Genomic DNA, 27,471 nt, shown 5'->3' on the forward strand with positions numbered 1-27,471 from the left:
CTTACTCTTTGCTGTTTCTCCCCATTCTAATGGCAACGTATCAGCCCTGCGGAGCTCCAGATCTGCCCACCTCTCTGTCAGTTACTAAGACAGATAAATATGTGGCTGCTAAACATTTAACTTAAAGCATGAGATATCTGGGGGATTGCACCTAACTTCTTAAAATTGTGGGTGCAGAGAAGTTTTAAAACATTAATATTCAATATCTGTGTAAATTACAGAAATCTCTCTTTGTAACAACTGCTCAACTTTTATTTGTCTTCAAGATTAATTCAGAATGGGTTTGGTAAAACTGAAATGAAGGTTCATTTATGTGATCATGAGTTAAGTTTCAGAGATGTTCAGGCTCTTTTCCTTCGCAAAAGAAACACTTCATATAAGAAACTTCACTGCTTTGGTTTTGTGTTTTGAGTCATTGCAGTGTGATTAACACAATACTCAGTTAAATGCTGCATAGGTACATCTTTCTTTTCTGTTTATGACAGAATAATGGTTAATTATCACCTATCAAAAAGATGAATACTTTTTCATTAAATTAAATAAAGAAAACATTTTTAAAATGCACTATTTCAGCTTGTGAATAAATTTATCTAAGTAAATGTACATTTGCAGCTTCCTGAAACTTCTGTTTTCTGGCTAGATTTCTTTTTTTAAAAGTGGAACATAATTCTCTCAGCAAAGGCAAGAACCAGAGCCATGGATCTGTTTCCCAGGCTCTATTTCTAGTTACTTTGAGAGCTGCATAACAGTTTTTTCCTCTAATGGAAGGAAAAGATCAAACTGTGCTAGCATGCAGTGCTACAGTCCAACAACTTCTATCAGCTCGAGTCTTTTCAGCTACTTTTTATTAAGTAGTCCCATTGCCCTTGCAGCATGTCTGTCAAAACTGCCTACTACTCTTCAGACACATGCAGTTTTTCTTTCTTTAGTACTGTGATGTGTCCACATGGGTGGACATTAGTGTATATGTAACCTGCAAGAAGAAATGATGGATGTAAATTGCTTTAAAATGGTTATGGTAAATATGCTAATTTTTAAATATTGCCTATTTTAACATCCCACCCGGAGTCCAAATCTATTCTAAATGACAAATAATAAAACGAAATTTCTGTCCTTGTAGATGAACTTAATTACTTGTGTATTCTGTGAAAAGAAAAAAGAGAATAATAATAATAAAAAAAAAAGATCAACAAACAAACTGCACAAAAAGTTCCTGATGAAGAAACCACATGCACTGGAGATACCATGGACTTCAAGGTGTTGATCTAGAGTTGAACTTCAAAATCTGGGGACATTTAGATAAAGATTTGTGTCTCACCTCTACCTCGCCCGATGTTAGAATTCACCTCTTGTCCCTCAGTTGTGTTGGATTTAGTGAATATAAATAGTTGTTGTCAATCTGAAATCTCTCCATTGAAGAAACTTTCAAATTCATTGGTCAGAGCTTGGTCTTTAGTTTTCATCTCTATTGATGACCTGGTTTGTATGTCTTTTTTTCCTTTTTTTTTTTTTTTTTTTTTGAACCTACATCAAAACTAGGTGCCCTGTGCTCACCTCAAAGTGTACGGTGTGCTTCACAAAAGGTAAATGTGCCAGACAAAGGAATTTCTGCCCTGAAGCATGTCAGCTCTAAAGAGGCATGAGCAGTCGCACAGAACAATTGCAGCATGGCCAGTAGGCATTGCATCTGGAGTGCTTTGTGGAGCAGATGTGGTTTTCAGGTTTTATTTTTTTTCTTTGTTTGGCTGAGGTTGTCTGTTTTGATTGGAGGCTGAAAAGGAAAATGGGACACTGGTTTGCATTGTATGCCTCTGCTCTAATCAAGAAGATGAATGGAAGACAGCAGTAGGTGAAGGACATGAAGTAAAACAGATTAGAAAGGCACAAGGAGATTAGGGAAACAAAGTCCAAATATGGAAGAGGTAATATAAGGCTGAATCTTTGGCCTTCTTGTTTCTGCTTATATATTTATATTTTGTGCATTATATGAGTTGTTATCCCACATGCAATATGAGACGTGATGGGTGGCAAAACAAACATTGTCCCTCCTCAGCCAAAATGAGAGTGGGGATGGACAGTGCCAGTGTGCAGGTGGCGTGTATGGGGGAGTGGGAAGAAGAGAGGAACGCAAAAATCCTTTGCATGGGAGCTGCCGTGTTAGAGGTGTGAACCTAAAACCATCTGACAGTGAGTGTTCATGGGCTCAGATTGTTCTGACAGCAGTAAAAGACTGAAGGTTTGTTGCTTTTTATAATTACAGAAATGTGTTCCTAAACCTTGTTTCTGTATACAATATAAAGGACTTTCATCAACAAATATTTATCATTTACGTAGCTGAGGCCTATGATTATTTCTCCATAAATTACCAACAGTGTGATGCCCAGGGTAGTACATCTTTCTTTTTTTTTTCCTTTTTTTTTTTAATTTTATTTTATTTTGATATAGCATTATGTTGATGTGATTTACACCATGATTTCTGGGACAAGTGCACAAAAACATCTGTTATCTAGCTACTTTGTGAAATCGGGGACCGCGGATTTTATTGACAACATACTCCCTGTGCTTACTTTACAAAAATACAAATGAGACAGAGGGATAATGATAAACATGGGCATGCAAACCATGTTGTCAATTACAGCTGCTTTGATTTTATAATCAACCATTACCTGATCAGGTATGTGTGTGTCTCCACAGGGAGTAGTTTGTGTATTTATTTACATAGTTGATTTCAAAGTTATATTGTACATCTGTCTTGCACTTCTGTGTTAGGTTACACTTCACTGGTAGGACCTGAAGAGTGCTAGAACGGTGAGTTGAATCCTCAGGCAGACTGAACGGGTCTGTCCATGAAGTGCTGAGGCTCTTCTCTGAGCTCTGAGGTGACAGAGGCTCCCTTCTTTCCTCTTGCTGCTGCTTTGTTGCTCTTGACTAGCAGTTGCGTGCAAACAATGCTGCCACCACCTATAAACCAGAATAATCCCTGTTCCAAAAAACTCTCTTCATTTCCTTCCTTATGTGAATCATTTTTAGCAGTGGGTTTGTACTGTAACCCCACAGACAGCTCTACCGGCAGCACTTTAAGGGCTAACAGCTCTGCATGCTTGGGAACAGGCATTCAGAGAAACTGTCCAGGTTGCTTTGCTGCCATGCCAGTGTACCATGAAATGGTGTTTTGGTGGTGTGACAGCCCTGTTACAGTTTCTGCAGTGGCTGCAGTGTAAGGGGTCCTTTTCCTCTTTTCACTTTTTGGCTTTTTCCCCCTGCTGTGCCTGCCAGTGCAAGAATCGTCTTGTGCCAGCTCAGCTGTCTGTGTGGCCACAGTCTAAGCAGGTCTATTAAATAATTTGCTTTAAAAATAACCCAGAAAGAGACACAGCAAAATGTTTTGTGTGGTATTTGTTGTGTCATATGCTAGATCTGTCTGAAGTATTGCTGCAAGCACTTGAATGATCATAGTCAAGGGTGGATCTTTTACTACATTTGTAACTAATACAGTAGTGTGTAGGGATTATTAAAAAGGTATCTGTGGCATACGGCCCACAGTGCAGACAAGCCAGCCAGTGTTTACTCAGAATAGAGGAAACAAAGGTGAGATAAGTTTGCAAATCAGCTGTGGAGCAGTGCTGGTTTTTGTGTAGCTGTGGGTTAACCCTGGTAGGTGACAAAGCGCCGCGCAGCCACTTGCTTACTCCCCTCTGCAGTGGGACTGGGTAGAGGAGAAGAGTTAAATCAAGAAACGTGGGTCTTATGTTTGATAATGTGATAGTCCACAAAGACATACCAGAGTGCATCCCATTTCTTCCTATACATTTGTGTACAGAAAGCCAAGCCTGCTGAAGCCCCTCAGTGACTGCCCAGCACAATGACAAGTACAGTGTGGATGCCTGCTGCCTCCTACCCTGCCCTGACACTACTGGTGAGGTCAGCGACTGATGTGAGATAATGTGGTGAGCTTGAGCTGCAAGTGGATTTTTAGTTACCTTTTTTGACCTTGGGGTTCTCTTGAACCTTGAGGTTCTCTTGGACTGAACCTCTTCTGAAAAGGTAACTCGTGGTTTGTTGCTTAAGAGATTAGCCACCAGGGTTGAAAGATGGGAAGCTGTCATCTTCCCTTCCCTCCCCATCATCTCTCCTCCCTCCTCCTGCCCTGCTTACTGTCCGTCTCCCTTCTCAAGCCTAAGTTTGCAGTAACATAGCTCTGTATCTAAGCCTCTTTGTTTTGTCCTGAGTTTTGGGGTAAGGCTGCCATTGTTCTAAGTGATGAGAGGCAATGGTCAAGTGGAATAACGTCAGTTTTGCTATGCTTTCTCTCTTTCAGCCCAATATCAGAGCTTCAACAAGCTTCTACTTGTTTCAGGGGACATGTAGAATAGCGAGGTTATGTCATTTTCAGAGATACAAAGAAAATCTGAGGAAACTAACTGTATACTCTGCAGTAGTCACTTCAGGCTAAAGATAAAACCTTTCTTTCTGTGGTCTTGCTGACAGAAACTAGCTGTGCGAACTATGTACAAATTATCAGCATTTGGGGAAATGGCTGGTGCATTTGCACGGGGTAGTGAAGCCAAGTCCTTGCTGTGTACCAACCCAACAACACGTATTCTGTTTCCCTAAGCACATTGAGGACCGCGGTGGTAATGGCAGAAAAATTTGTTTAGGTCTCGCCTGCATGTCATAAGTGGAATTTGGCTTTGGTTTTGGGTGATTGTAGCTCAGAAGAGTAAGTAGACAGTTGGAGAAGCTGTGAGTCCAAGCGAATAATTAAGTGGTTTTGGCCTTCCAGATATAACACAAGATAGAAATTCAAAAAATGACAAGAAATTGAGGATAGATGCAGAGATTTTGGTTGAAACAAAAAAAAAAAGTTTATCATGGGAAAAATCTGTTGGACAGATTAAAATTGTGAAGAGGCTGTTAGTTACATTTATAGGAGTAAATAAAATGGAAAGTAAGTGAATAATGATTCGTTAACTACAGGATTTCAAGTAGGTAGCACTTACTGTACTTCATTTGGCTATATCTGTGGAATGACTCATTTGTCCAGAAATTTAAAATGAATGATTAGAAAACAAGGAAAGAAGTGTGTAGAAAATTAAGTTCTTCATGATTTCTCCTGAATTAATTATATTGCAGCCTACTCAGTTTTTAGGCTAATGGTTCCAAAGGGCTTGTTATTTTGAGCATCCCAGCAATGGGAGCTGTTTGCTCCACAGCACAGAGAAATGTTTCATTTTTTTTTCTATATGTCATTACCCAGGGAAGTGGAATATATTATGTGTTGCTAAAGAAGGTTGGAGCAAAGAGATGAACATTGATTATTTTGAAGAAATCCAATGCCTTTATCTGAGACTATTTATAAGAAAGAAGTAGATTTGTGCATAAACGTTTACATAAAAATTGGCAGTGCTCATCAGTTTCCAAGAAGTGTTCGTTCTCTTTGCTGACCTGGTCCCTGTAAGGGACATATGATTATGATAATTATGGGACTACAGTTCTCCCTGGCATTCTGTCCAGTTTAATGTTTAATGCTTTTTTGCCTTTTTTTTTTTTTTTTTTCCATAATAATGTGGTATGCTAAAATCCTGCCTTATTTTGGGAAACTGGTAGGACTTGGGGAACAGGCTCATAAGATTTAGCCTTGCCAGAAATCCTACAGCTGGATGGACACATTGTGCTAACTGAACTGGTCAAACACCACGTAGGCTGTGCACTACAGATACCAAGGGTCAGTGCTGGGTAAGGTGTGCTTCAAAAGCATCCTGTGTATAATTGTAATGATGGTTGGTCTGGGAAAGAGAATTATGCTTGTCTGCACCTTAGTTTTAGGTCTGTTTTCGTCTGCACCTTTCTTAAGATAACCAGAAAGTGTGTGTGTGTGACGGGAGGGGAGAAAATGTGAAAAGATACTCAGTCAAATTATAGCAGAGGCCATATGCTATCATTTAAGCCCATCTTAATTTAATCTTTGACTTTTTCTTCAGGGAAGCCAATGTTAATATTCTGGTTATAATGGGTTAAGTACAGTAATGTATTTAGGTCCTCTATCATGATCAGTGCCCACTTCTCATACATGTATGTGTATTACTTATTATGTGCCATCTTCAGGATGACGATATACCCTGCCTCTCTCACCTTTTTTCATCATTTCACCTGAAAAAGCTTTAGATGTCAGAAGATATTTTTTAATAAGTTAAGTGCTGGTCAGACACAAAACTTTGGTTTTGTCAGATGTAAACATGAAAATATTCCTGCAAAGAGAGATGTACATGTAGTTACAGCATGGAGAGTTCACTGACTCAGGGGAGTGTCAGGCAGGAGCCCAAAGACGATAATTTATTTTATACATGTGCGTGGCCAGACTGTGATAGGAGATAGGAATGGAGCCTTGGGGCTGCAAGAGGACACGTGCCAGCCTTGCAGGTAGCCTTGTGGTAGTCTCTGTTTGCAAGGAAGGTAGAGCCAGGCTCCTGGTCCAAGGGCTGGTGTACGTGGTCCTGGCTTGAGAAAGAGGCTGGGCTGAAAAGGAGGAATGTACGGAGAGAACGTAAGTACTGGGATCCTTACACTATTCGTGAGTAGGGTGTGTTCCCTGAAAATCAGGCTTCATTTTCTCCCTTCTTTCAGAGGGATTAGCTTGTCTCATTTCTACTATTCTTTGACACCATTGTAATTTTTCAAGCTGTAGCAACCTTGCTACAACCTTTAATACAAGAAATTATGATCCTGATAGGGACAGAGAGAAGTAAAAGAAAGTTAATGTTTAGGGTCTGTACCTTTGAGGGGTTCCCAGCTACACCCCTAGGTCTGTTTGGCATCTTATCTGGTAAGTGTTTCAAATGCATCTGCTGCCCCTTGCACCTTTGGAGCAGGCTCTTGCCTCCAGATCCCAACTGGTTTAGGAGGAAGCCTTGGCTCTGTGTTGCCTGGCTTTGATAAGATCAGGGTAATTGAGAGCATCCTTGGGAAACCTTTGCAGGGAGCTGTAGGTGCCTCAGGGTTGGGTGGCAGCTGCAATGGAATTTCTGAGATGGCAATTTTGGGCTTAGCTGCAGTTCTGCCTAAATGTCGTACTGAAGCTGGTCCTGAATGCTGTAGCATGCTATCAATTTTAACAAGTTTTTGAATGAGATTTAAAGAACATATCAATAATTCACCTTGCCAGGTAGAATCTTTTCTTAAAAATGGAGATTCCTAACCTTTCATACTGACTGCAGCTTGTGCCTAAAGTGGAAAGATATATATGAAGTTCCAATCATTTTGACATGTGTAAGGGGTTAAGTCATTCTTGAACAGTTTATCGCTCATCAATTGTAATTAAATATGTTTATATTAAATTATGTGCTGTAATTAATGTAAAATCTTTTAGCCTGTGCTGTTATTAGAACCAGATGCTGAAGTATCAACAATATTTCAACATGACTGTGCTGCCTTGCCAGCTGTCTAACTGTAATTACTTTAATCTCAGCTTGTTATCTAATTATCACCTTTGTAAAGGGAAAAGTACTCTCTAATGCGTACTGATTGTTTCAGATGATGATGAAGAGCGTGAAACAGCTGTCAGATATCTTAGCCCTACTTATCTGGATTAGAAAACTTATTGGGAGGCCTACTTTGCTTCAAACCTTCCTGACAGAAAATGGGACAGTGGGAGAGAGACTTTTTTTCACCTTGTTTACCCTAGAAATATGATTCCAGTAATCAGTGGAGACAATAGAAATGGATGAAACAAGGTAAACAATTACTGTTCTAAGGTAAAAATAGCAAGATTGTAACACAGCACAAAACGTCTATGAAAAGAGTTTCTGTAGTGGACACTATTTTTGTCTTTTTAAAGCCTAGTCCTGCATTTCCATTGCAATCGTGGAGGACTATTTTTAATTTAGTTATATGGTTTCTGCTGAAATGTGGCCACGTTAGTTATGTAGTTAGTGAGATTTGTATAGCATCTATGTGGGAAACTTCTTCCTGGAGTATCTTCAGTGCCTTAAACACCAAACAGATAAGACTAAGAATTGTATGACTGATAATGAAAAATTGTATGATTGGCCTCTTAGGAGACCTAGTGTTGTAGTCATTTCACAGAACACCTTACTATTGTATAGCTTTTAAGGAAGTGACAAGACCTCTGCATCTAAATAAAATTCAACAGAAAATTTGATGTTAAAGTAGAAATCTTAGTAGATTTTGATTAGTTAAATTTATGTAAGGATGATTTTTGCCTAAAATTCTGAGTTTGCAGTTATTTGTCTTCCCCCTTCAAACAGTACTGACCGTGGCGTTCGTTCAAGACTTCTTGAACAGTCTGGATATTTTTTTTTTTAATATTTTATTTGGTGGTGGTAATATAATAGATAAGAAATAATACAATTTTATAATCATGTCTTCATAGCAGTTGTAGCTTTTAAAAATGAAGCTTTAGTACAGTTTCTTGTGATTGAAGTATATCATTGTTAATGCTGGCATGGTTTGAATGTTGCTGAAATACGTGAAAGTAGATGTCTTCTCTTTCCCTGACATTCTCTATACCATAGCAATTTGTCACTCTATTAAACTGTACTAAGAATAAAGTTTTTTTTTTTTTTTTTTTTTTTAGAGGAGGGGAGATGGTTTTTGTGTGCTCTTTTAGTTTGATATCAGGACAAAACTTATACAAAAAAAGATAATTTTCTGGTATTGATTTAAAATATTTTGTATGCATTTTCAGGGTCCAGGGACAAGCTCCAATGAGGCAGTGAAACATCATTTGGAAACTGTTCAGTACCTTCAACTTTTATGAAGGTGCAATGATATAAGGAGCTCTTTCAAACTTGAGTGTAGGGGCTATGGGATTAGCCAGGTTTCACAATGTGTTTTATTGGTCAAACATCGAAAGAGCTGTGTTTTTTTTTTTTCCTTCTTCCACCTCACATTGTAACAGGGTGCAGCCCAGCAGAAGGCTTCAGTGCTTGTCTTCCTAATTTAAAAAAAAAAAAAAAAAAAAAAAAAAAAAGATGGGCTGTAGACTGGGGCTCTTACTTATCACTTGTTTTCCAAGTAAAATAACTGATCTTTGTAGAGTTGCTCTATCCTTTGACTTTTTCTCAAAAGTGTAGGAAATGAAGTGCTATTGAGGAGGAAGGATCCTGAGCAGAAGCAGGGGAACCTGGGCAGTTGTTACTTCTGCTGTGTGCATACAATGATGAGTATTTGTCCATGCAAATGAATGGATATTCATATGATTATAGATAAAATTTCAACTTTGTGCATTTTAGCACTAAATGCTTAAATTAGGTGTATTCCTTAACACTAGAATTTTTGGAATATTAGGATCTTAAAATAGAAACAGGTCTACAGCATCCTCCCTTTTGAGGACATCAAATTACTTTGTAAAGGAGAGTTTTTGATACTTTGAGTGAAGACTCATCCAAAGTATGGATGAATACTGAGGTGTGTGTTGACTTTTGGTGGCAGAGGCAGAAATAGAGCAGAATCCAGTGCTATCCATTGTTGGTTCTGCTAAGTACATTAGCATAGTAACAATAATGCATTTGCTTTGGATTAGTCTTACTAAACAAGGTAGGCTTACTGTGTGAAATATTCTTAATTCTTACACCTTTTGGACAAACACTTCACAGGAGTTTATCTACAAGCACTGAAAGGAGTTCATTTACTTGTTTCCTTTGACCAAGTAGAATATTTTGGCAAATCTTAAGATAACCTTAAATAAATCTTAAGATGAAGACACTACAAAATATTTATTATTTTAGAACTACTTTTGATCTATACTGTCTTGTCTCTGAAAATATATTTAAAATTAAGGTTTGTAATATGCATCCAAAAGTAGAAAACAGCCCTTCATCGTCTCTAGTATAGAGCCTTTACTTCCTGTATGTGAGCTCTGCCTTGGTCCATTAAGCTGTAACGGCTTCTTCGTTTTATCAGGTCAATGAACCATGAATTAAAGAGTCTCCTAAATAGGTCCTGACAAGACTGCTACTTCTGTAAAAGAGCCATTACCATCCTTCAGGTTAGCGACTTGCTAACAACGAATCCCCAAGGAAGTGGCCTGACATGGCTGCAAGTGCAAGGCTTGGTGAAGAATATAAAAATACAAATGACCATTACTGAATAATGATAAGGTGAGAAATAGAGTGAAATAAAGATTGAGGTGGGCTATTCTTATGCTGCTTTTCTCTCCCTCCATGTTTAAAATATCCATCTATGCAAAATCTTAATCTTCAATATGCATTTTTTGTGAGCTTGTTCTTTAAAGAAAAGGCCTTTAGGGACCTATAGAAATAGCAGTTAATTGTGTTTTGTTTTTAATTTATTTTAAAAACAATGATGTATCTCTCATTAAAAAGGTGATACTTGCAGAATAATTCATTGAAAAGAATTACTTCTGTATGAAGTTTAATGTTTTACATGTCGAGGCATAAATACTATAGCTAATATATTTTCCTCTGTGTTCCAGTGTAAATATTGAGGTTCCTTTTTCAGAGGACCAGTGCACATACTTCTGTTAAATTATGCTTTATTATGTTGAAATAAAGAACAGGCTAACACTTAAGTGTGTGCATATATATATATATACATGTATATATACAGTAAGTATCTCTCTATATATTTACTTGACGCTGTGTATTGATTATTTGTGTGTAGCTATAAAATTTTATGTCAAATTGTGATGATTTTGAAGTTAGTGGGAACTCTGTATACAGAATTTTATTTTGTTGGAAAAGGAAAGGCTGTGAGTGATATCTTCAGAACCTCACTTGATTTGTTTGTTAGTCTGGGACAAAGAAGCCTGCAAGTTAATATAACTTATGTGCTGCCTTTAAATCACCTTTAAATCAAATATTTATATATCAAATACTAAGAAGAAATGAAATGACAGAGCAAATTGTTTGGTTTGGTTTGTAAAGCCTTTTTTACTTCTGTTAACTCTTAAGATTAAAGGCTAAGCTGTTGAGGTTGGAGATGCTCACTAATCACAGGGAAATAATTTCAAAGGTCTGTAGGATGAAGGCTTCTGGTATTTAAGGATATCATCCTTTGTAAAGACAAGGATCAGCGGAGGAATGTGCAACTGCAGGGACGCTGCCGCAGGTATGACAAGGAGGCTTAGGTTAAAGCAGCCGCAGTCCATACGTAGCTGAAGGAAAAAGCCTTTTGAGAGCTGGATCAGTCTATGCCAGAAAGGTGTTATAGGGATGCAGGGAAGGAGTATGTCAGCTCTCAGGGAACAGGGACAGACACAGAAAGAAAAGTGTTGGTATGCAATAACTGACAGTGAAGAAATGGAGGGTTTTGTAGGTTAACCAGTCAGATAGTCCATACTGCTTGTCAGCTGCAGTGAGCAGTGAACACTAGAGGAACCCAGGTTTTTGGTTCATCAATACGATATAGCTTTGATTCACTTTGCCAACAGTGTACAAGCTGCATACTTCACTCTTGCATATTTGATTCCAGAAAATTGTAGGGGAACAATCATTGTTTTTTTCTTTCAATACTTCTGAAAGTGTAGGTGTTGATCAAGTCAACGTTGTATAAGTTTGAAGTTGCCTTGTAATGCAGAGCCTGAAAATCGAGAATTTAGTTGCTGGCATTACATGGCAGATTAATAACAGTGCTGCACTTCCAGCTACTGAGTGATGTCCTGGATTATTTTTCTATAATGCAAATAAAATAGTATAGTTTCCTTTAATAGTGGGATTTTGGGGCAGAACCACCTCATTCAGTGGTGCTGTCTGCAGCATGTAGCTCTGCACAAGTGGTGAAGAGCCGGTGCAGCAGGGCTTGGAAGTAAGGCTGTCAGCTTAATACATTGTGTGAAAATTGGGGCCGAAGGTCAGCAATCTCCTGGTACACAAATCTCCCTCTGAGAATCTCATTTCATTCAGACTATCAGTTAGATTAGAAATACCCTAATTATCCCACTGAAATTAAATTACTTTATGTAAGGGTGATATAATGAACAACCATAAAGAAGCTATACAACCAATCATCCTATTAGTCACAGCAAGACTAGACTATACACTAAATGGCTCTGGTTTGATTATTGCGGGCTGGTCTGTGCCACATAAACTGGGGGGAAGGGAAGGTCCTAAGGGAAGATTAGTTCTGATTTCTTTTTCTGTTTTACTGAAAGGGGAAAAAATCAAAACAAAACCCACCAAAACAGTTTAACTTTCAGTGCTTGACTTCTGAGTGAAAAAGGTGTAAGCTTGACTGTCATAGAAGGCATAACGTAGTAGGCTTCAGGAATTACAAAGGGGCGATCAGGTTCTTTCTGATGTCACGGTGAGTTAGGTGGGTGCAGAAAGCAGGAGGAGAGCTGTGTTGCAGCTGGACTTCAGCTAGCAAGCTTTGTCACAGTGTCCTTCATTTCTAGGTACACCTGTGGTCATCTCTGCTGGGGGAGGATGGGGGGCTAGCAGAATTTGAATGTGGAAGAGCAGAGTGCTTCAATGGGTGGAGGAGGTCAACTGTTACGAGTAAGCTGAAACGCCTATCTTGGATTTTTAGTTAGCTCAGGACTGATAGCCCATCCTATTTTAACAGGTGTTGTACTGTCTTTACAGGCAGTGGGAGCAATGACCAGGCCATATTTCTGTCACAAGAACCAGTCAAGTAGTGAGTTGTCATTTTCACCTTAAGTGGAAATTTCCATAGAGAGATCAAAAGATTCAGGGAGTGCAAACCAGCTGCTTGTCTCCACTGGCTGACTTTCTTGGTCAGAATTTAAGAAGTTTTTACTGAGTAACCATTTAGGAGAGCACAGGTGCTCCTATGAGGATAGGCAACTGTTTTGAAAGGGCAGAAGATCTCCAGAAACCTGCATAAACTAGATTGGCTTATTTTAATAGTTATACTTCAGAGGCTCTATTTCATAATAAGGATGGATTATTAACTGATGACTTAAAATCCTAAAGATCTTAATGAAATGGATACGGTGAGCTGCTAATGTGCTACAACTAGCTGGATATATAACAAGGGGTATTTATAGTTAGAATTAATTCAGATGTAAATGTCAAATGACTATTTTAAAACATGGACATGAACAAAATCTAGGTATATAGAGAAGTATCCTAGGAAACAGAAGAAAAGCAGGGATATCTCACTGCTTTGATCCTGCAGTCTGTCTTTATTTGGCTAATTTTATAATGTGCTGTGGGGCAGTGCTGCTTTACTGGAGTTTGCTCCTGCAGAGACACAGACTGGGTGTTGAAATCACTGCGTGGTTTTCTAAATCGGTCTTAGGATTGTTTCATGTGATCTTTGTTGCCTGGAATATGATGTACTGTAAAGGAAGATGCTAACTTCAAGTTTTGTTTTCTTCTTCTTTCAGTCATCTTATGTCATTTGTCGATAGTGTAACATACCACGTGGCAGTGTTGACCTGGGTAATATTTCACTGAGTCGTGTATCTTCTTTTCTGGAGCTCACTCTGTAAAATAGGTAAATAAAATTTCACATACACTATAATTTGTTCAGGGTTTACCTTTTAATAGTCATGCAATGGAATGGTATTTTGGAAAAGCAGCAAATCGTCTGAATATGATAAATATCACATGGAAATGTTTCTTTAAAAGGAAAGAAGATGCTAAAATTTTGAAGTTCAATGTTGTATTACTAGATGTCCTATTCGAGTGCTTTCAGAATGAAAGTATGAAGTGTATTTCTATTGATCAGAATTGAAAAGTGTAATTTGAATCACCAGACAATATTCAACTTAGTTTCTATTACATAGGTACAGAATACCTACGAAAATAATTTTTCTTTTTTGAGACAACTCCTAGGAAAAAAAAGTGAAGTATTTTGCTTATTGTGCCATTTTGGGAGGAATAACATTTTCAATGAAAACAGTAAAGTGGAAAGATGAAATAAATCAATGTAGGATTGATGCTAGGGGACAGTGACGCAGAATTCAGCTTGTGTAGCATCTTTGAAGGAATTTTAAGCCTGCTATAGCTGGACACAGATGATTTGCATTCAAATCTGAGGATAGTTAGAAATAATGGCACTTCACAAAAAGTGATGAAACTTTGTTATGTCAGGATTTTCAATTTAAGAAAATTGACTTAGCTGGAACTAACGTGCAGGATTTCAATCCTGGTGTCTGGAGAAAGTGAAGTTTCCCTGATTGCTTTAAGCAGAAATTCATGTTTTTTCATAAATTGTTTACCTGAACACTTATTGAAAATCTAATTTTTTTTTCTATATTCACTTCTACATATTCTATAATTTTTACATAACTAGGAGGGAGGAAATGAGAAATTAAAATTGAGCCAAATAGTGAATGGCAATACCCTTAAAAGATACTTTTTTTTTTTTTTATTGCTGTGTGGGATCTTGAAAGTTTTAGTGGGCATCCACTGAATATCAACATACTAGTGTGTGAGAGTGATCAGAGGCCTTTTAAGATCTCAAGCTTTTTAACAAAACAAAGTAAAAAGCATCTCCTTGTTTGTGTGAAATTTTGTGCAACGATCTATTTAGCATAGATGCCCTGTCTGAGCCTCTGGAGAAGGGTGGGGTGTGGGGAGATCTGTGCCTGGAGCAGTGTGTGCAGTACACCTGTGCATGATTTATCACAGTGTGGCAAAGCCAGATCAAGGCAACAGAGTACAATAATTAAATGGATGACTGATAAGCAGCAGCTGGGTAGATGAGATTTTTTAGAAAAACAGAAGTATTTAATGGTGCAGCTTAAAATCTTTCATTAGTGCATATGTTTATGTAATAAGCTATTGGGGTGGGGGGTAGGAGGTGGAGGAGTTCTGCTCTGTAAGAGCTTCTAGGAGATGCATCTCTCCAGCAGGTAACTAGTATTGATCTCTCTACTACTCTCCACAGGAAAAAGTGTGTGCAGGATTTGATCTGGCTCAAATTAAATATTGTTAGCAACAGTTATGTCAGCAACTATATATCACGAATGGAGAACTCGGAGCTGGCTTGTTAAACTCGGACTGGGTGTGCCTCTGGAGTGGGACCATCTACTTTTGCAGATTGGTACAGCTCAGGGATGTACATCTTTATGCAGGGCTGTAGCTTTTAGCTGCTACCTCAGCAGAAAGTCAGAGACGGAATAGGTTCCCAGTTGCTTCATTTAGTGTTTTCCCAGTAATACAACAAATATCCAGTAAGGCAAACAGACTGGGATGTTGCGATGGTCCCAGTTTACACTGTAAAACTTAAGCTATACCAAAACTGCACTTAAAATGTCTGGGATAGTTGTGAGAAAAGTTCTAAGTGACACGTTGATTATCACATTTGAGCACAGATCTGAAGTTTTGATTTGTCTCGTGGTGGTGTTTAGGATGGCTTGTGTTTGTACCTTCAGACTTTGTATAGGTTTAAATCACATGAGCTCTCCTGTGCAGATCATTATTGAAAAGTATAGGTTGTATTTAAACAAAATTAGATCAAGGTGTAATTGTTCCTGTGCGTCTGTGACAATGTGTCTTGCTTGTAGTGTAGCGGGAACATGAGTTCCTTTATGCTTCAGCATCCAAGCAGAGATTTCTATTTAATTTGTGTGCTAGAGGCTTTTCATTGCAGAGCAAAACAATTACATGTTTCTCTGCCTGCTTTTCTAGACTTAGGCTTTTTATGTAGTTTGTTGCTTTGTATTCTGGCTGTGGTTTACATCTTGTCTTTCTGATTTTTTGGACAGAAAACGTTTAACTTTTTTTTTTTTTTTTTGGGGGGGGGCGGGGGGGTTAGTTACGTGTGCGGCATGATTTCTGATCACAGAGCTTTTCTAGTAGCAGGGTCACATACTTACTGTCACGGAGTTCTGTATGTGTGACACGTACCGCAGTTAGCCCAGGTATGATGCAAGTTTGTGGGGCTAAAGAGTGATTCTGGGGCTAGGCTTACATTTCAGGAGTGGTAGAAGAAAAGGAGATTATCCAAATCTGAAAAATCTGAAGACTGAGATTTACAGGAAGTGAGCAAAAGAATTTGCACAAATACTGTGATTCATAGTTGCAAGAAGAGAAGTCCACCCTAACTGTTTTAATGTGAAGAGACAATAGTGCATAAATATCTCATACAAATACTATATTCTAATATTAGTATCTAGAAGAAAATTTGTCAGAGCTTAATATTCACACAAACCTGTCAATTTTGGCCCAATCAGAAGTTACCTTCCATTCACTAGAAGCTGGTTCTGCACATTTACAGTGTTTTTATTTTAATTAGTCATGTCATTTCCATGCAACTTGCAATACATCAAATAAGTTAGCTTCTCTATGCCAGGTGGTAAACCTGGGATATTTAAAATCCCACTAAGGAAGTAAGGAAATGGCATCCTCTTTAATTTCAGTAAAAACATTCCTACAAGTAGGACAAGGTGTTTACACCTCAGCAAGAATTATTCCTTTTCTCTTCTCAAATCCCCCTGTGATTTATACTGAACTTCTCATCTTTCTTACTAACCAGTATCTACTGCTGGGATCTACTTGTGACAGCACCAGAGCAGGGAAAGGGATGCTTTGTTGAAATAATATGAGAACTTCTAAAAACAAACAAAACCCTGAAGACAAGCAAGCAGAGAGAGTATTTATGCAGTGGGTAGTAGAACTAAAAACAATTGCTACAAAATGCTGTAGAGATGCAATATCTGCAGGTTCAAAGAAGGAGTAGACAACTTCGTGGACAACAGGTCTATAAACAGATGCTGAAGGGTTTAAGCAGGGGTATTCCCTAAAAAATATGCCTAAAATGACAGTTTTGGAAGCTGGGAGATGGTAAAGAAAACAAACCACAGCAAGTGATCAAGGCTGCGTGCTCTTACGAAACAGCATCTCTTTCCTTCTGTGAGAGGCAGGGTGATGCCCAGGATTTGTCTGAGCCAGCAGCACATTTTGTGTGTTCAGAATAGAAAAAGCTGCGTAACGTGAACTGTTCCTATGAGCCCTGTCCTTGCTGTATGACCACTGGCACTGTTTAAGTAAGTACTGCTTTTCTCTGTCCTCTTGTTCTTCAGAGGCAGGAGAGTTGCTGAAGTAGCTTCCTCAGTTTATGCATGTGCATTTGAACTTTCCCTTCTAATGAGAGCAAAAGAGCCTCCTGAGGACATGGAAACTGATCTCCTTGTTTTATCTGGGCTCTCTGGAGCAAACCTAAAAGGGAGAACATGCCACAGCTCTGCAAACAAGAGGAGGAGTGGGAACTACATGAAGTTTATTACATCCCATCAAGTCTGCCAAGTTTAATCTGCCATTACAGAGAGAAAGCTGGCTGTGAAATGGTTAGGATTGACTGACAACATTTAACTCACCACCGAGAATGATTTTGTCTTTGTAGTACAATTCATGTCTTTCCATCATGTCCATGTGTGTAGAGTTCTCAAATGAATTTAATTATGAGCAATGAGCACTAGCTTTATGGACGTGCCTCTCTCTGTAATACTCTGAATTTGTTTCACCTGGACTTGCCACCAGTGTTAGCAACTGTCCCAGGTTTGCACCCAGCTGCAATGTGTTAAACTGGGGATGGGGAGATGGAGGGGCAAGCAGCAAGACCAAAATGTGCTTTTTTTTTTTTTTTTTTTTTTTGTAAAAACTCCATTTGCTGATCTTTGTGAAGGTATTGTTCTGTGCATGTGCTACAGGTGTACACGAGAAATCAAGATTGTGAAGTCTCCTGCTGAAGCAACAATTGATGTTCATTCTGGGTGAGGCAAACTTCTAAATATCCACGGGAGGTGGATAACAAGTTCAAGTGTGATACAAGTTTCCCTTTGCCAACAGCTTTTAGATTGTGGAGTTTTCTTCCATCAATGGGAAGAAAAGTAGAAGACAGTTGCAAATTATGTAGAAAGTTAGGTGATAAATATACGGAAATTATTGCTATTACTATATTATTGTGCTGTCACGTGTTGTTATATTCTTTGTGCGCTCAAAAGAAAGCGACGACTCCTCTTCCCTCCAGTCTCTGCATGTTGGCATTTGCTTGCCTTTGATTTCATTCCTGATTCTAATTTTATACTGAAGCTGAGGTGACCTTTATGCGTACTGCTCTTCCAGGTGTTGTCTAACTTTTGCCTACATGATAATCACTGTCTTCGTTCCTAATGAAGGAAAGCACAAGGGATTAACTTCTGTTACCTTTTCTACCAAGTTTTGCTTTGAAAATTCTGCTCATCTAAAAGGAAACTATTTGTTGGACACTTCTGAAATAAGTAGAATCAACTTCAAAAACAACCTTGAATTGGCTAGTAAAAGCACAAGAAGGCGGCAGCTGGACTGTGGACTTGAAGTCCAAGGCAGTGGACTGAGGTTTTTTTGTTTACACCACCACTGAACAATTTCACACTAAAAAATAATTTTTATAATTTTTACGTTGTTTGTCTGCAGTTATAGTTGTGCATATAAGAATTTTTGTCACAGTTTGCAAAAGTGACAGAGCTTTACCTGATGGGACTTTGCTAGTCTGCCCAGCCAGGTGAGTAAGGCACAATTATTGTCATAACTCATGAATGCAAGAGCATCTGAATCAGAATTCTTGCTGTTGGGAAAGGTCTTCATAAAAATGCAAGCCAAAAATAATAATTAAAATTGGAGAAGAAATACATCTGACAGCACGTGGGAGTATGACATACAGGGATGAGTTGTCACTGTGGTATGGCTCACACAGCCATCCTTGAGTCCAGCAGTGTGCTCCCTTTCTTATGCAATGTGCTGATGACATTTGTAATCTTAATTAGGGGAGGAAATGTAGGAGCAGTATTAATAACCAGACACTTGGGCCTCCTGCCTTTGATCTCAACCATTTGAATGAAATGGTTAAATACATTTGTTGCATTGCCAGTGCCGTCCCTGTTAAAAGACCCGAGGCTTTTTGCTTTTTTTTTTTTTTTTTTGAACAGAACAGCTCATTTTAGCTGCTGAAAGATGGTGCAGGTCAAAGGAAGAGCTGCTGAGACTGCCAGCCCAATTACAATCATGGGCATCTGCAGAGAGCTCGTGAGGCCTCTGTCCGCAGGTCAAAGTGCCAAACTGCTCTCTGTGGCCCGCTCCCTCATGGATTTGTCTTGGCATGCATTTAGTTCCTTTTAAGTGGAGAGCTGCTGAAAGTCCATGTCGGATAGTTACGGGAGGCATCATAAGGCTTTGAGTCTAATTGGTGTTTGTGTTTTCGTATTAAAAGCCAAGGCATGACAGTGGTTTTTCTGTACAGCTCCAAAATGTAGTATGCAATACTCAGTGATAGTAGATGAGTCCTAAAAAAAAAAAAAAGGGGGGGGGGGGATTTTGTTTCAAGTCTTGTCCATTCATCAATCCTTGTCCATCCTTCTGTTCCCTTCCCAAACCAGCCCCGTCCCCTCCCTGCCCACCTGGCACCAGCTGTGCTGTCAGGCACTGCTGTGTGTCCCAAGTCCTCCGAGTGGCAGAATGCAAAATCTCAGGTGACATTCACCTGGAAGCGCTTAGCCCTCAACAGCTGCAGCCCCTTGATTACCTTACCCGCCTCGGCGGCTCCATGCCGCTACCATATCAATTGCTTGTCAATTCGGCTTAGCTCTGACTTTGACTGACTGGAATGAGGGAAGTAGGAGTGGGGTGTAGGCGAATGGTTAAAATTAATTGCTACATAAGAAAAAATTGAAAGATAATTATTCCTGCTTTCCTGTCAGTGCTCGAGGGTAGATGACCTCATTAACTTGCAGCTTGTACACAATTCAATTACTAGGAGATGGAAAATACATTTTTAATTACCTCGGTGGCTTGTGCTCCATTCATCTCCATTTGCATGGCTTTTTTACTGTTGTGTTCTGAAGAACTAGCATGGTCTTACTAAGGCTACCATAAGAGCCTGCTTCTCGCTACAATTATTCTCGTTTGAGGTAGGATATTAAATGTGGGGGATTAACCCTTTGGTGCTGAGAGAACTGGGAGGTCCTGTGGTAGCACTGACGTATTCTCAGTTAGCTTGGCACGTCGGAAAATCTGAAACTGATGCTGTCAAATAATTAAGCAGGGTAACTTTGTTCCTTTGTGCTTTTTGTTGCCACATATTTTAAGAAAGCATTAAATTGGTGCATAATAAGCAGATCACCTAGTTAGACAAATATCATATCGATGTATGTCGTGGGAAAGGATTCTTTTGTAATTTCCAAAAGTCTATTATGGCGTTTACCGAATTACTGATGACTTAATTGTTTTAAATACATAGCTAGACAATGATTTTAATGCATGAGTTTTTAAAACTGTCAGTGGTGTGTTGAAGTGTACAATACACGTGGAAAGAATTTTTGTTCATCACTAGTCATTTAATTTAAAGCTGCTGTGGTGTTGAGAAGCTCAGAGCTAAGGGCTGAGGAACCCTGCACTGCAGCTCAGGATGGAGTGATCGTTAGGGCAGCATCCAGCAACCACCCCAAAAGGACAGGTCCAGGGCACGATCCTGCATGTTTCAACCTTTTGCAGCACGGCAGGCAGTGCTCTGACAGCGCACGCCATGGTGATGGGGCATGAGCCACAGAGACGGGCTGGCTGTTGGGTCACTGGGTAGTGCCGAGACAAGCCGTGATGCTTAGCAATGGGAACTGAGCATGGCTTGTATGACCTGCATGTGGTCACCAGCCAAAAAAAAAACCTGAGAGCCGTAAGGCAGGTGTTCCTGAACTATTCATATAAACTTTGTCGTGAAGGTATTAGTCCTATTTAATTCTTCTGTAAAGAGCAAGATAAGGCACTTATGGGTTTCTTGGCAGTGAGCCTTAAAACGATAATCTAAGAACTTGCACTGAGAGCAGAGTTAATCCTGGAGATCCAAGGGACAGTGAAATACACATGCCTTCTTGCTATACAGTAGTATTTAGGATGTTTATTCTGCTCAATTCCAGCTTGAAAAAAAAATAAGACTGGACTAACACACCTTCTTAGTCTAGCAAACTTATTTTGATATTTTTGTTCACAGGTATCCCACTAAAGGAACCTGCTCTGAAGAGTTCCTTCACTGTGCAGTCTTTCAGGACCAAGTAAGCATTTGAGTCGTTTTATTAAAACGAAAGGTAGAATGTAAATATGTTTAATGATCTATGTTGAGGACTTTTTTATGTTTGCTTGCTACATTTCATAACACAAGAAAACATCTAAATGACCAGCTTCAGCAAGTTTTGCTTTTCAGCTTTGAATGAAGACGTACAAAATGCAGTGTTAAGGACTCAGTTGGTTGCAGACCTGGAGGAAAATTAACTTTGGATTTTGTTTATGCCTTATGAAATGTATCTGCAATTTATCGTGTCCATTTTTTATTTTATAATCTTTAATGATTTAGGGTTAGGTTTGTAGACCTGATGCTGGTAAAATCTTCAGTGCAGCCAAAATTCATGGTATTTGTGTGAGTTGTTATGCCCGTTACTAGGTGGATTGTTTACTTTGTGTAGCAATATTTCTGTCCTCCTTTAAGAAATGAGCAATAATGTAGTCTTGAATTCTCCATTTGTTAAAACTGTCAAGTCAAAAGATGTTACAGAAGGTACAGAAACGTTTTAGAAATATAACCTGTATGTGAATGTAACTTGAATATCACAGTTGGAGGAAATCAACACCAACTTAATTCACTTGGAATATACTTGGAATATACTTAATTCACTTGGAATATACTGTCACTTTCTCCTCTGCCTCCCTCTATTATTTTATCATATCAGCATCTGTTGGTCAAAAAAAAAAAAAAAAAAAGGTTATCTGAAATATTTATAGTGTTTCTGTGGCTGGCTGACCTGTCAAGTCTTGGAGATGTATGTGACCACAGCAGAATTTTTTATAGTGCTCTAACAGTGCTCCCATTACGGGAAAATGAATATAAATGGTAAGATAATAATTGGAAACTGACTTAAACATGACATTTGGGCCAACATCAGTGATTCTGTAGCGTTAATATATTTTCAGATGACACATAAGCAAAACCCTTTAGTATCTGATCAGAGAGGCTGGTTCAACATAAATTTCTTAGTGAATTTCTTGTTGTGTTAAGCAATGGTTTCCCTCACCATTGAGCAGCAGGGATAAACTATCTTTCTGAACTTTATTTCTGTCCTCTACCACCTACAAACAATGAGAGCTGTAGTGTTTGCAAAAGATGGACCTCTTGGTCTGGATTTTTCTTTTTTCTATTTGAGAGGGAGTTTTTCCCAACAGTGAAGTTTTGTTAAAGTGAGTTTGTGTTGGATGAGCGCAGTTTCAGATGTCTGCTCAGGTATGTGTGTGTAGACATCCCAGTTCACCAGTACTTTGTTCTGTGGGCTTACATGTGCTGGTGGTACAGTGTTGTTCTGTGTTACACAGTGCAGCATTGGGCTGAAAATGGTGGTGAGAAAAGGTTCTATTTTTAGTTTACAGTATGGGTATGAGAAGAAGCAGAACCTAACCAGCAAACACCGTGTATATGAAGTTGACTTCTTTTGGCTGAATTCAGTAATAGGAGCGTAGCAGTGGGGTGGGTACTTCTGGAAGCCGTGCATCTATAGCTGAAAAGGATGTTCTGACAATAATTCCTTTCCCCACCTACAAATACACAGGGTGTTCTGGGAGGCTGAAGATGCAAGCATGGATTCCCAGCTAAATGCAGAACATGCCAGGAGTCCCGGCAGGGTCCTGGAAATCTAGTTTGGAAGGCTGAAATCTAGCTTGGATCTGCTGAAAGGTGCTGACCCCTGCTATTGAAAACTCAGGCAAAAAAATACAATGGATTTCTCGTTTTAGTAAGGAAATAAAAAAGTGTAAGGTAAAGTTTAGACTGAAATAATACTCCAGGACTGTTGCAAAACATTCTGTTGAAGACATCATGAAAGAGATTTTAAGTTCAGCGTTCTGTTTCTCTGTCCACACAGTACCATCAGCTTGTAGAAAGCAAACAAAAACTTGCTTTCTTGCAAAAATCCATGTTGATTTAGCTTGTTGGCCCATTTCCAAGAGAGAGTTGCACATGCTGATTGGTAGGTGCTTTCTTTTAACTCTCCTCTGCCACCTAGTTGGAGAACTATTGGAGGTCTTTTCCACTTTTTCCCTCCCTTTTTAGTTGTAACCAAAAATATAGCAGTACTCACAAAGTAATATAGTATTCAATTCTGATATCAAATACACAGTACTAAACAATTATAATGTTTCATTGTAGTAAGTAGATTGTAGTATTGCAAAATGCACAATTTAAGGTTCTCAAAAGCTTCAGAAAGTCAAGGTTGATATAAATTATGTTTTGCTCAAACTGCAAAGCCCAGTTATTTCTTACAACCACCAAAAATGATTCATTAGAAGGATTAAAAAAAAAAAAAAAAAAAAAAAAAAAAAGAAGTAAAGGGAAAGACTCATTGTAAAATGTTTCACACATAATCTAACTAATTAACATAATAAATTGCTGGGCAGCCTATTGGAATATCATATAATTAAATAAATTCCATACAGGCCACATAAGTTAATGTTTTCTTTTTGGAAAATTGTATGTCTTGGCAAATAAAATATTCAGAGGATTAACTATAAAGGGAAAAAAAAAAAAAAGGGCTTTGTGTAATTATTCTCTCTTGTAATTTGAATTAGACATAATTACATTTCCTAAATATGAAAGGAAAATAAGTGTGATCTATAGAGAACAGACAACACCACTGAGACAAGTCTGTCTTTGTTTCCTGACCCATTAAGTGACAATTATGATACTTGTGTTAAACATCTTAGAAGTGGCATGAACTTGCCATAACTCTTCACTTTTTCTGCTTGAAAAGAACATAATAGGAAAAGCTTTTGCTCTTCTGTTTTTAAATGGAGTTCAGACTATCGCTTGTGCTATACAAAAAGTTCATAGAAAAATGTCAGTACATCAAGTACTATTTTCATCATGTATGTGAAATAAAGGAGTGCTCTTTTTGCAACTCCAAAGCAGCATAGCCAGCTGGAATAGGCTATTGTAAGCCTCTACAGGATGTAAGCATGCTCCACTGGTAAGTGCCTGTGCTGTTTCAGTGGAAAGCATGCACGTAGTTGGTAGCTGTCAAGTGTCTTTATGCACTTCAAGTTGAATTTGCATTACTGTTGCAAGTTGTGAAGGTACTTCTTAGTTTCTATATATTTTTTTAAAGCTAAATAATTGCCAGCTGTGTAAGCTGAAATAATTTATCTATTTTTATCATCTAGCAAAAGATGTTTCATAACTTTTTGTATACTTGCAGAGTTACATTCCCAAGTTCACACACATTCCATATATTGGTGTATATGTAATTTGGAGTACTTTGGAGTACTTCTAAGCATACTAGCAGCTTGATGATACATGCACAGAATTTACAGAATTCTCTTACTGGTTGTGTTGCTCATTCTGTGTTAGAGACCAGATCATTTATGCTTTTGAAAAATATACCTACTCACTTATTTTTAGATAGAAACTGTACATTTTGGAACTTGCCTGTAAATCACCTATGTATAGCTTGTTTTGTTTTGATAAGCAAATTATGGAGGTAAAATATAATTATGTGGCTTAACTAAATAATAGTTGCTGAGGTAATTTTATCATTATTTATCTTTTTTTTTTTTTTTTTTGATAGGAAGTAGTTTTATGTTGGGACGGATTTATTTTGCTGAAATTCTTCAGTGAGGCATGGTGGTTCATATACTCCCTCAGCTTGCTCTGCCAGTGATACTGGAGACTTCATGAGTGACACATCTCAGTACATATCTCTTGCTCTATATTGATGAAAGCTTAAGTTTTTGCTTCTGTGATAGGGAATTTGTTGTTTGCTATAAATGTTTTCTAGAAGGATAGTTTGAAGCAATTTTTCCTTTTTTAACTTAGTTTTGGTTCAGTGGTACTATTTAATACTGAAGATAAACAAGAAGGGCCTGTGCATAGAGACTTATGTGTCTTGCAGTGTTGCTTTCTTATTTCTTCTTTGGTATTTTGGGTCATGGATTCTGAGAGGCCAGTGGAAAATTCTCCTGCTGTTTGTCTATCTCCTGTTACTTAAAGAATTTTTCTTTTTTTTTTTTTTCTTTTTTTTCATGGAAAGAAATTAGCAAAAATAGGACTATATATATATCTCCATCCATAAAATGTTATGGGATCTTTTGATGTGCAGCAAAGCTTAAAAAATAATAATAGTGTTATTTTTATTTCTTGCTTTCCTGGAGAGCCTTTTTGTTGTACGGCTGCTTTTCATTTACAGTGCTTTTAGAGTGGGAAGATGTCATCCACATGTTTGGATTCCCTGAGCACAAGCCATGGACTTAGAATCAGACTTAGAATCCAGTGTTATAGGCAATGATAGCAGTTTAATGGATGTTGTCAGAATTTCCTCTCCTCTTTGCAAAGTTGCATCGCTTCGTGAGAGTAGAGACTTCTACCACCTATACAATGTCTGTGCCCACCTTTTTCACGTATTTAAAAATAATACACAAATCAGTCTGGAGGCAGCATTTAGTTTCCTTCCATGTTGACACCTCTTCCTGCACGTTTGCTGAGCCTTACCTGGCATTCAGCCCTTCCCTGGGTGCTGTCACCCAGCTGGTTCTCCTCCAGTTTTGACAGCATCTTCACCCTCCCCATTCTCAACACCCATCCTGACACATTTACAGACAACTTGGATGATGTCATTAGTAGATCCTTAGAAGACATTTCTATCAAACGACTTTTCAGTGCTGCCTAAATGATAACCATGTGTGTTTAGGCGGTTTTGACAATTCCTACACGTAGGACAGGAGGCTTTCACTCATCTTTACAGGAACTGTACTTGTTTTGTCTCCCACTGCACTGGGAGAAGAGCTGATGTGTGTGTAACTACTCTGCTTGATACTGATGTAAAGAAGACTCCGCCACAGCCAGACTTTGAGCTCCTCCGTCTCTGTGCTGTTTTGCCCTGCTCAGTTGACAGAACACATCCAGATCTTTCTCATAGACTCAGATCCAGTGAAATGGGCTGTGATGCACAATTTCCAAGCCCATCCATAACACCTGTCTTTTAAGCTGATTTTAAGTATGATCATCCTTTGGCTTTTGCTGCTGCTCTCAAATATATGACTTTATTCTAACAGTAACATTTATTTTAATAGCTGCAATATCTGCTTCTCTTAGAAAACTGTCATCCTTGTCTGGTCCTAATGTTCAGAGCAAAACCATTGAAAACAATGAGCTCCTTCCTTAGCTGTCTCTGTTCGTGGGATATTCTTCTGAAACTGAATAGGATCTTTGGCATGCTATGCCTTCAGTATCTGAAACAGCAATATTCTTTTTGTGCTGAATCCAGCTAAATGTAATGTTTTGCTTCTCTGTAGCCTGCTAATGCTTCTTGTCTCTTTTTATGTATTGCTGGTTAAACAGATTAAGTAACGAGAAGTCTTCTGAGAGTTAGTTAACCTCCTTGTTTCTTCAGCTGTCTGTTTCGCACATTGTTCTTCTTGCTCTCTAACATCATAATCCTGACTTGTCTTGCTTCCCCACATTTCAAAATCATTTTTAACCCCACACCCACTTTAAGTATATTTGTACTTCTTTGAAGTTATTTTTAAGTTTACAAACTTTTCCCATTATGTGCTATTTCTGACTCTTGTCTTTGCAATAAATAAATCACTTCCCTTTCTTAAAATATTACTATGGTTTACTATGACATGATACCATGTTCTACAATATTCTTCAGCAATAATCGTTGCTAAATTGTGCTTATTCTTTTTGCAGTTCCTCAGTGTTTGAGTAAGGGCTGAATCCAAGATACTACCATGTTTACATGCTTTATCATAGTTATTGGGCAAACCATCTGATGATAAATATTATTTTCCTAAACTGTTTTGTCATGAGATATTCAACCATTTTCCCCTATCACCTTCTGCTCCCCCAACCCTAGTTTTTCACCTTAATGCTGTTTTCTGATCTAGGCTCCATGCCTTTCCAATTCTTTAGTTTTTAAAATTTTCATTGTAGAAAACAACAAATGTCAGATATAGAATGGAGATCATGTGCAAGTCATCCACTGTTTTCCTTGTGTCTTGTTCCAAAAATGGATATTTAAGTCTAAATTACTAATTGTTGTTACCATTAATAATTAAGCTAGGTGTTAAATGGAGATCAATATAAAGATGCCTAGGCACTTGAAACTGCACACCCATATACTAAACTGTGGAAGCAGAACTGTGAGTCTAGACTTTGTATATGGATTTAGAGATTCCTGGATCATTACAGTCCTGAATTTAAGTTGTCTTTGTGGATTATGTAAAAGGACAGCATTTTAATATGCTATTTTTGGGCGCATTTTGTGAAGAATAGTGCTCTTGGCTTTTGCTGAGTTCCAGATTCACTACAAGCTATGGTCCAAGCCCTGCTCTCTTTGCTGTGGTTAGGTGCTGTTGGTCCACAACATCTTGGTGCTGTGTGAGGTATGTATGGCTTCTGACTTCTCAGCATCAGCAGGCACTCTGCTGCAACACTTCATTTAAATAACAGAGATGGAAAAAGTTCACCAGAAGCCATCTAGTCCAATCTCTTGCTGAAGGCTGAGCTAAC

General features: G+C 38.4%; 1 protein-coding gene across 7 annotated transcripts in view; it reads left to right on the top strand.

Annotated features, from left to right (window-relative positions):
* LOC311437034 (uncharacterized protein) overlaps positions 1 to 27,471 on the top strand; it is a 97,674-nt gene that overhangs the window by 42,127 nt on the left and 28,076 nt on the right. For 3 of the 7 annotated variants that reach the window (XR_014693207.1, XR_014693208.1, XM_084519744.1), the window contains exons 2-5: positions 12,374 to 12,476; positions 12,564 to 12,615; positions 13,331 to 13,440; positions 20,914 to 20,974. Coding sequence is in view for 2 of the 7 variants with exons in the window: in XM_084519744.1 (XP_084375870.1) it covers positions 12,374 to 12,476; positions 12,564 to 12,615; positions 13,331 to 13,400 (225 nt within the window). In the remaining 5 variants the exon portion in view is untranslated. Of the gene's footprint in view, positions 1 to 7,530; positions 7,731 to 9,921; positions 10,119 to 10,992; positions 11,089 to 12,373; positions 12,477 to 12,543; positions 12,616 to 13,330; positions 13,441 to 20,913; positions 20,975 to 22,516; positions 22,767 to 27,471 lie in introns of those variants that run through there. The other 4 variants (XR_014693206.1, XR_014693210.1, XM_084519745.1 and 1 more) reach the window with 4 other exon arrangements.

The sequence above is a fragment of the Aythya ferina genome (genome assembly GCF_964211825.1).
Source record: "Aythya ferina genome assembly, chromosome: 5".
In the NCBI taxonomy this organism is placed as follows: Eukaryota; Metazoa; Chordata; class Aves; order Anseriformes; family Anatidae; genus Aythya; species Aythya ferina.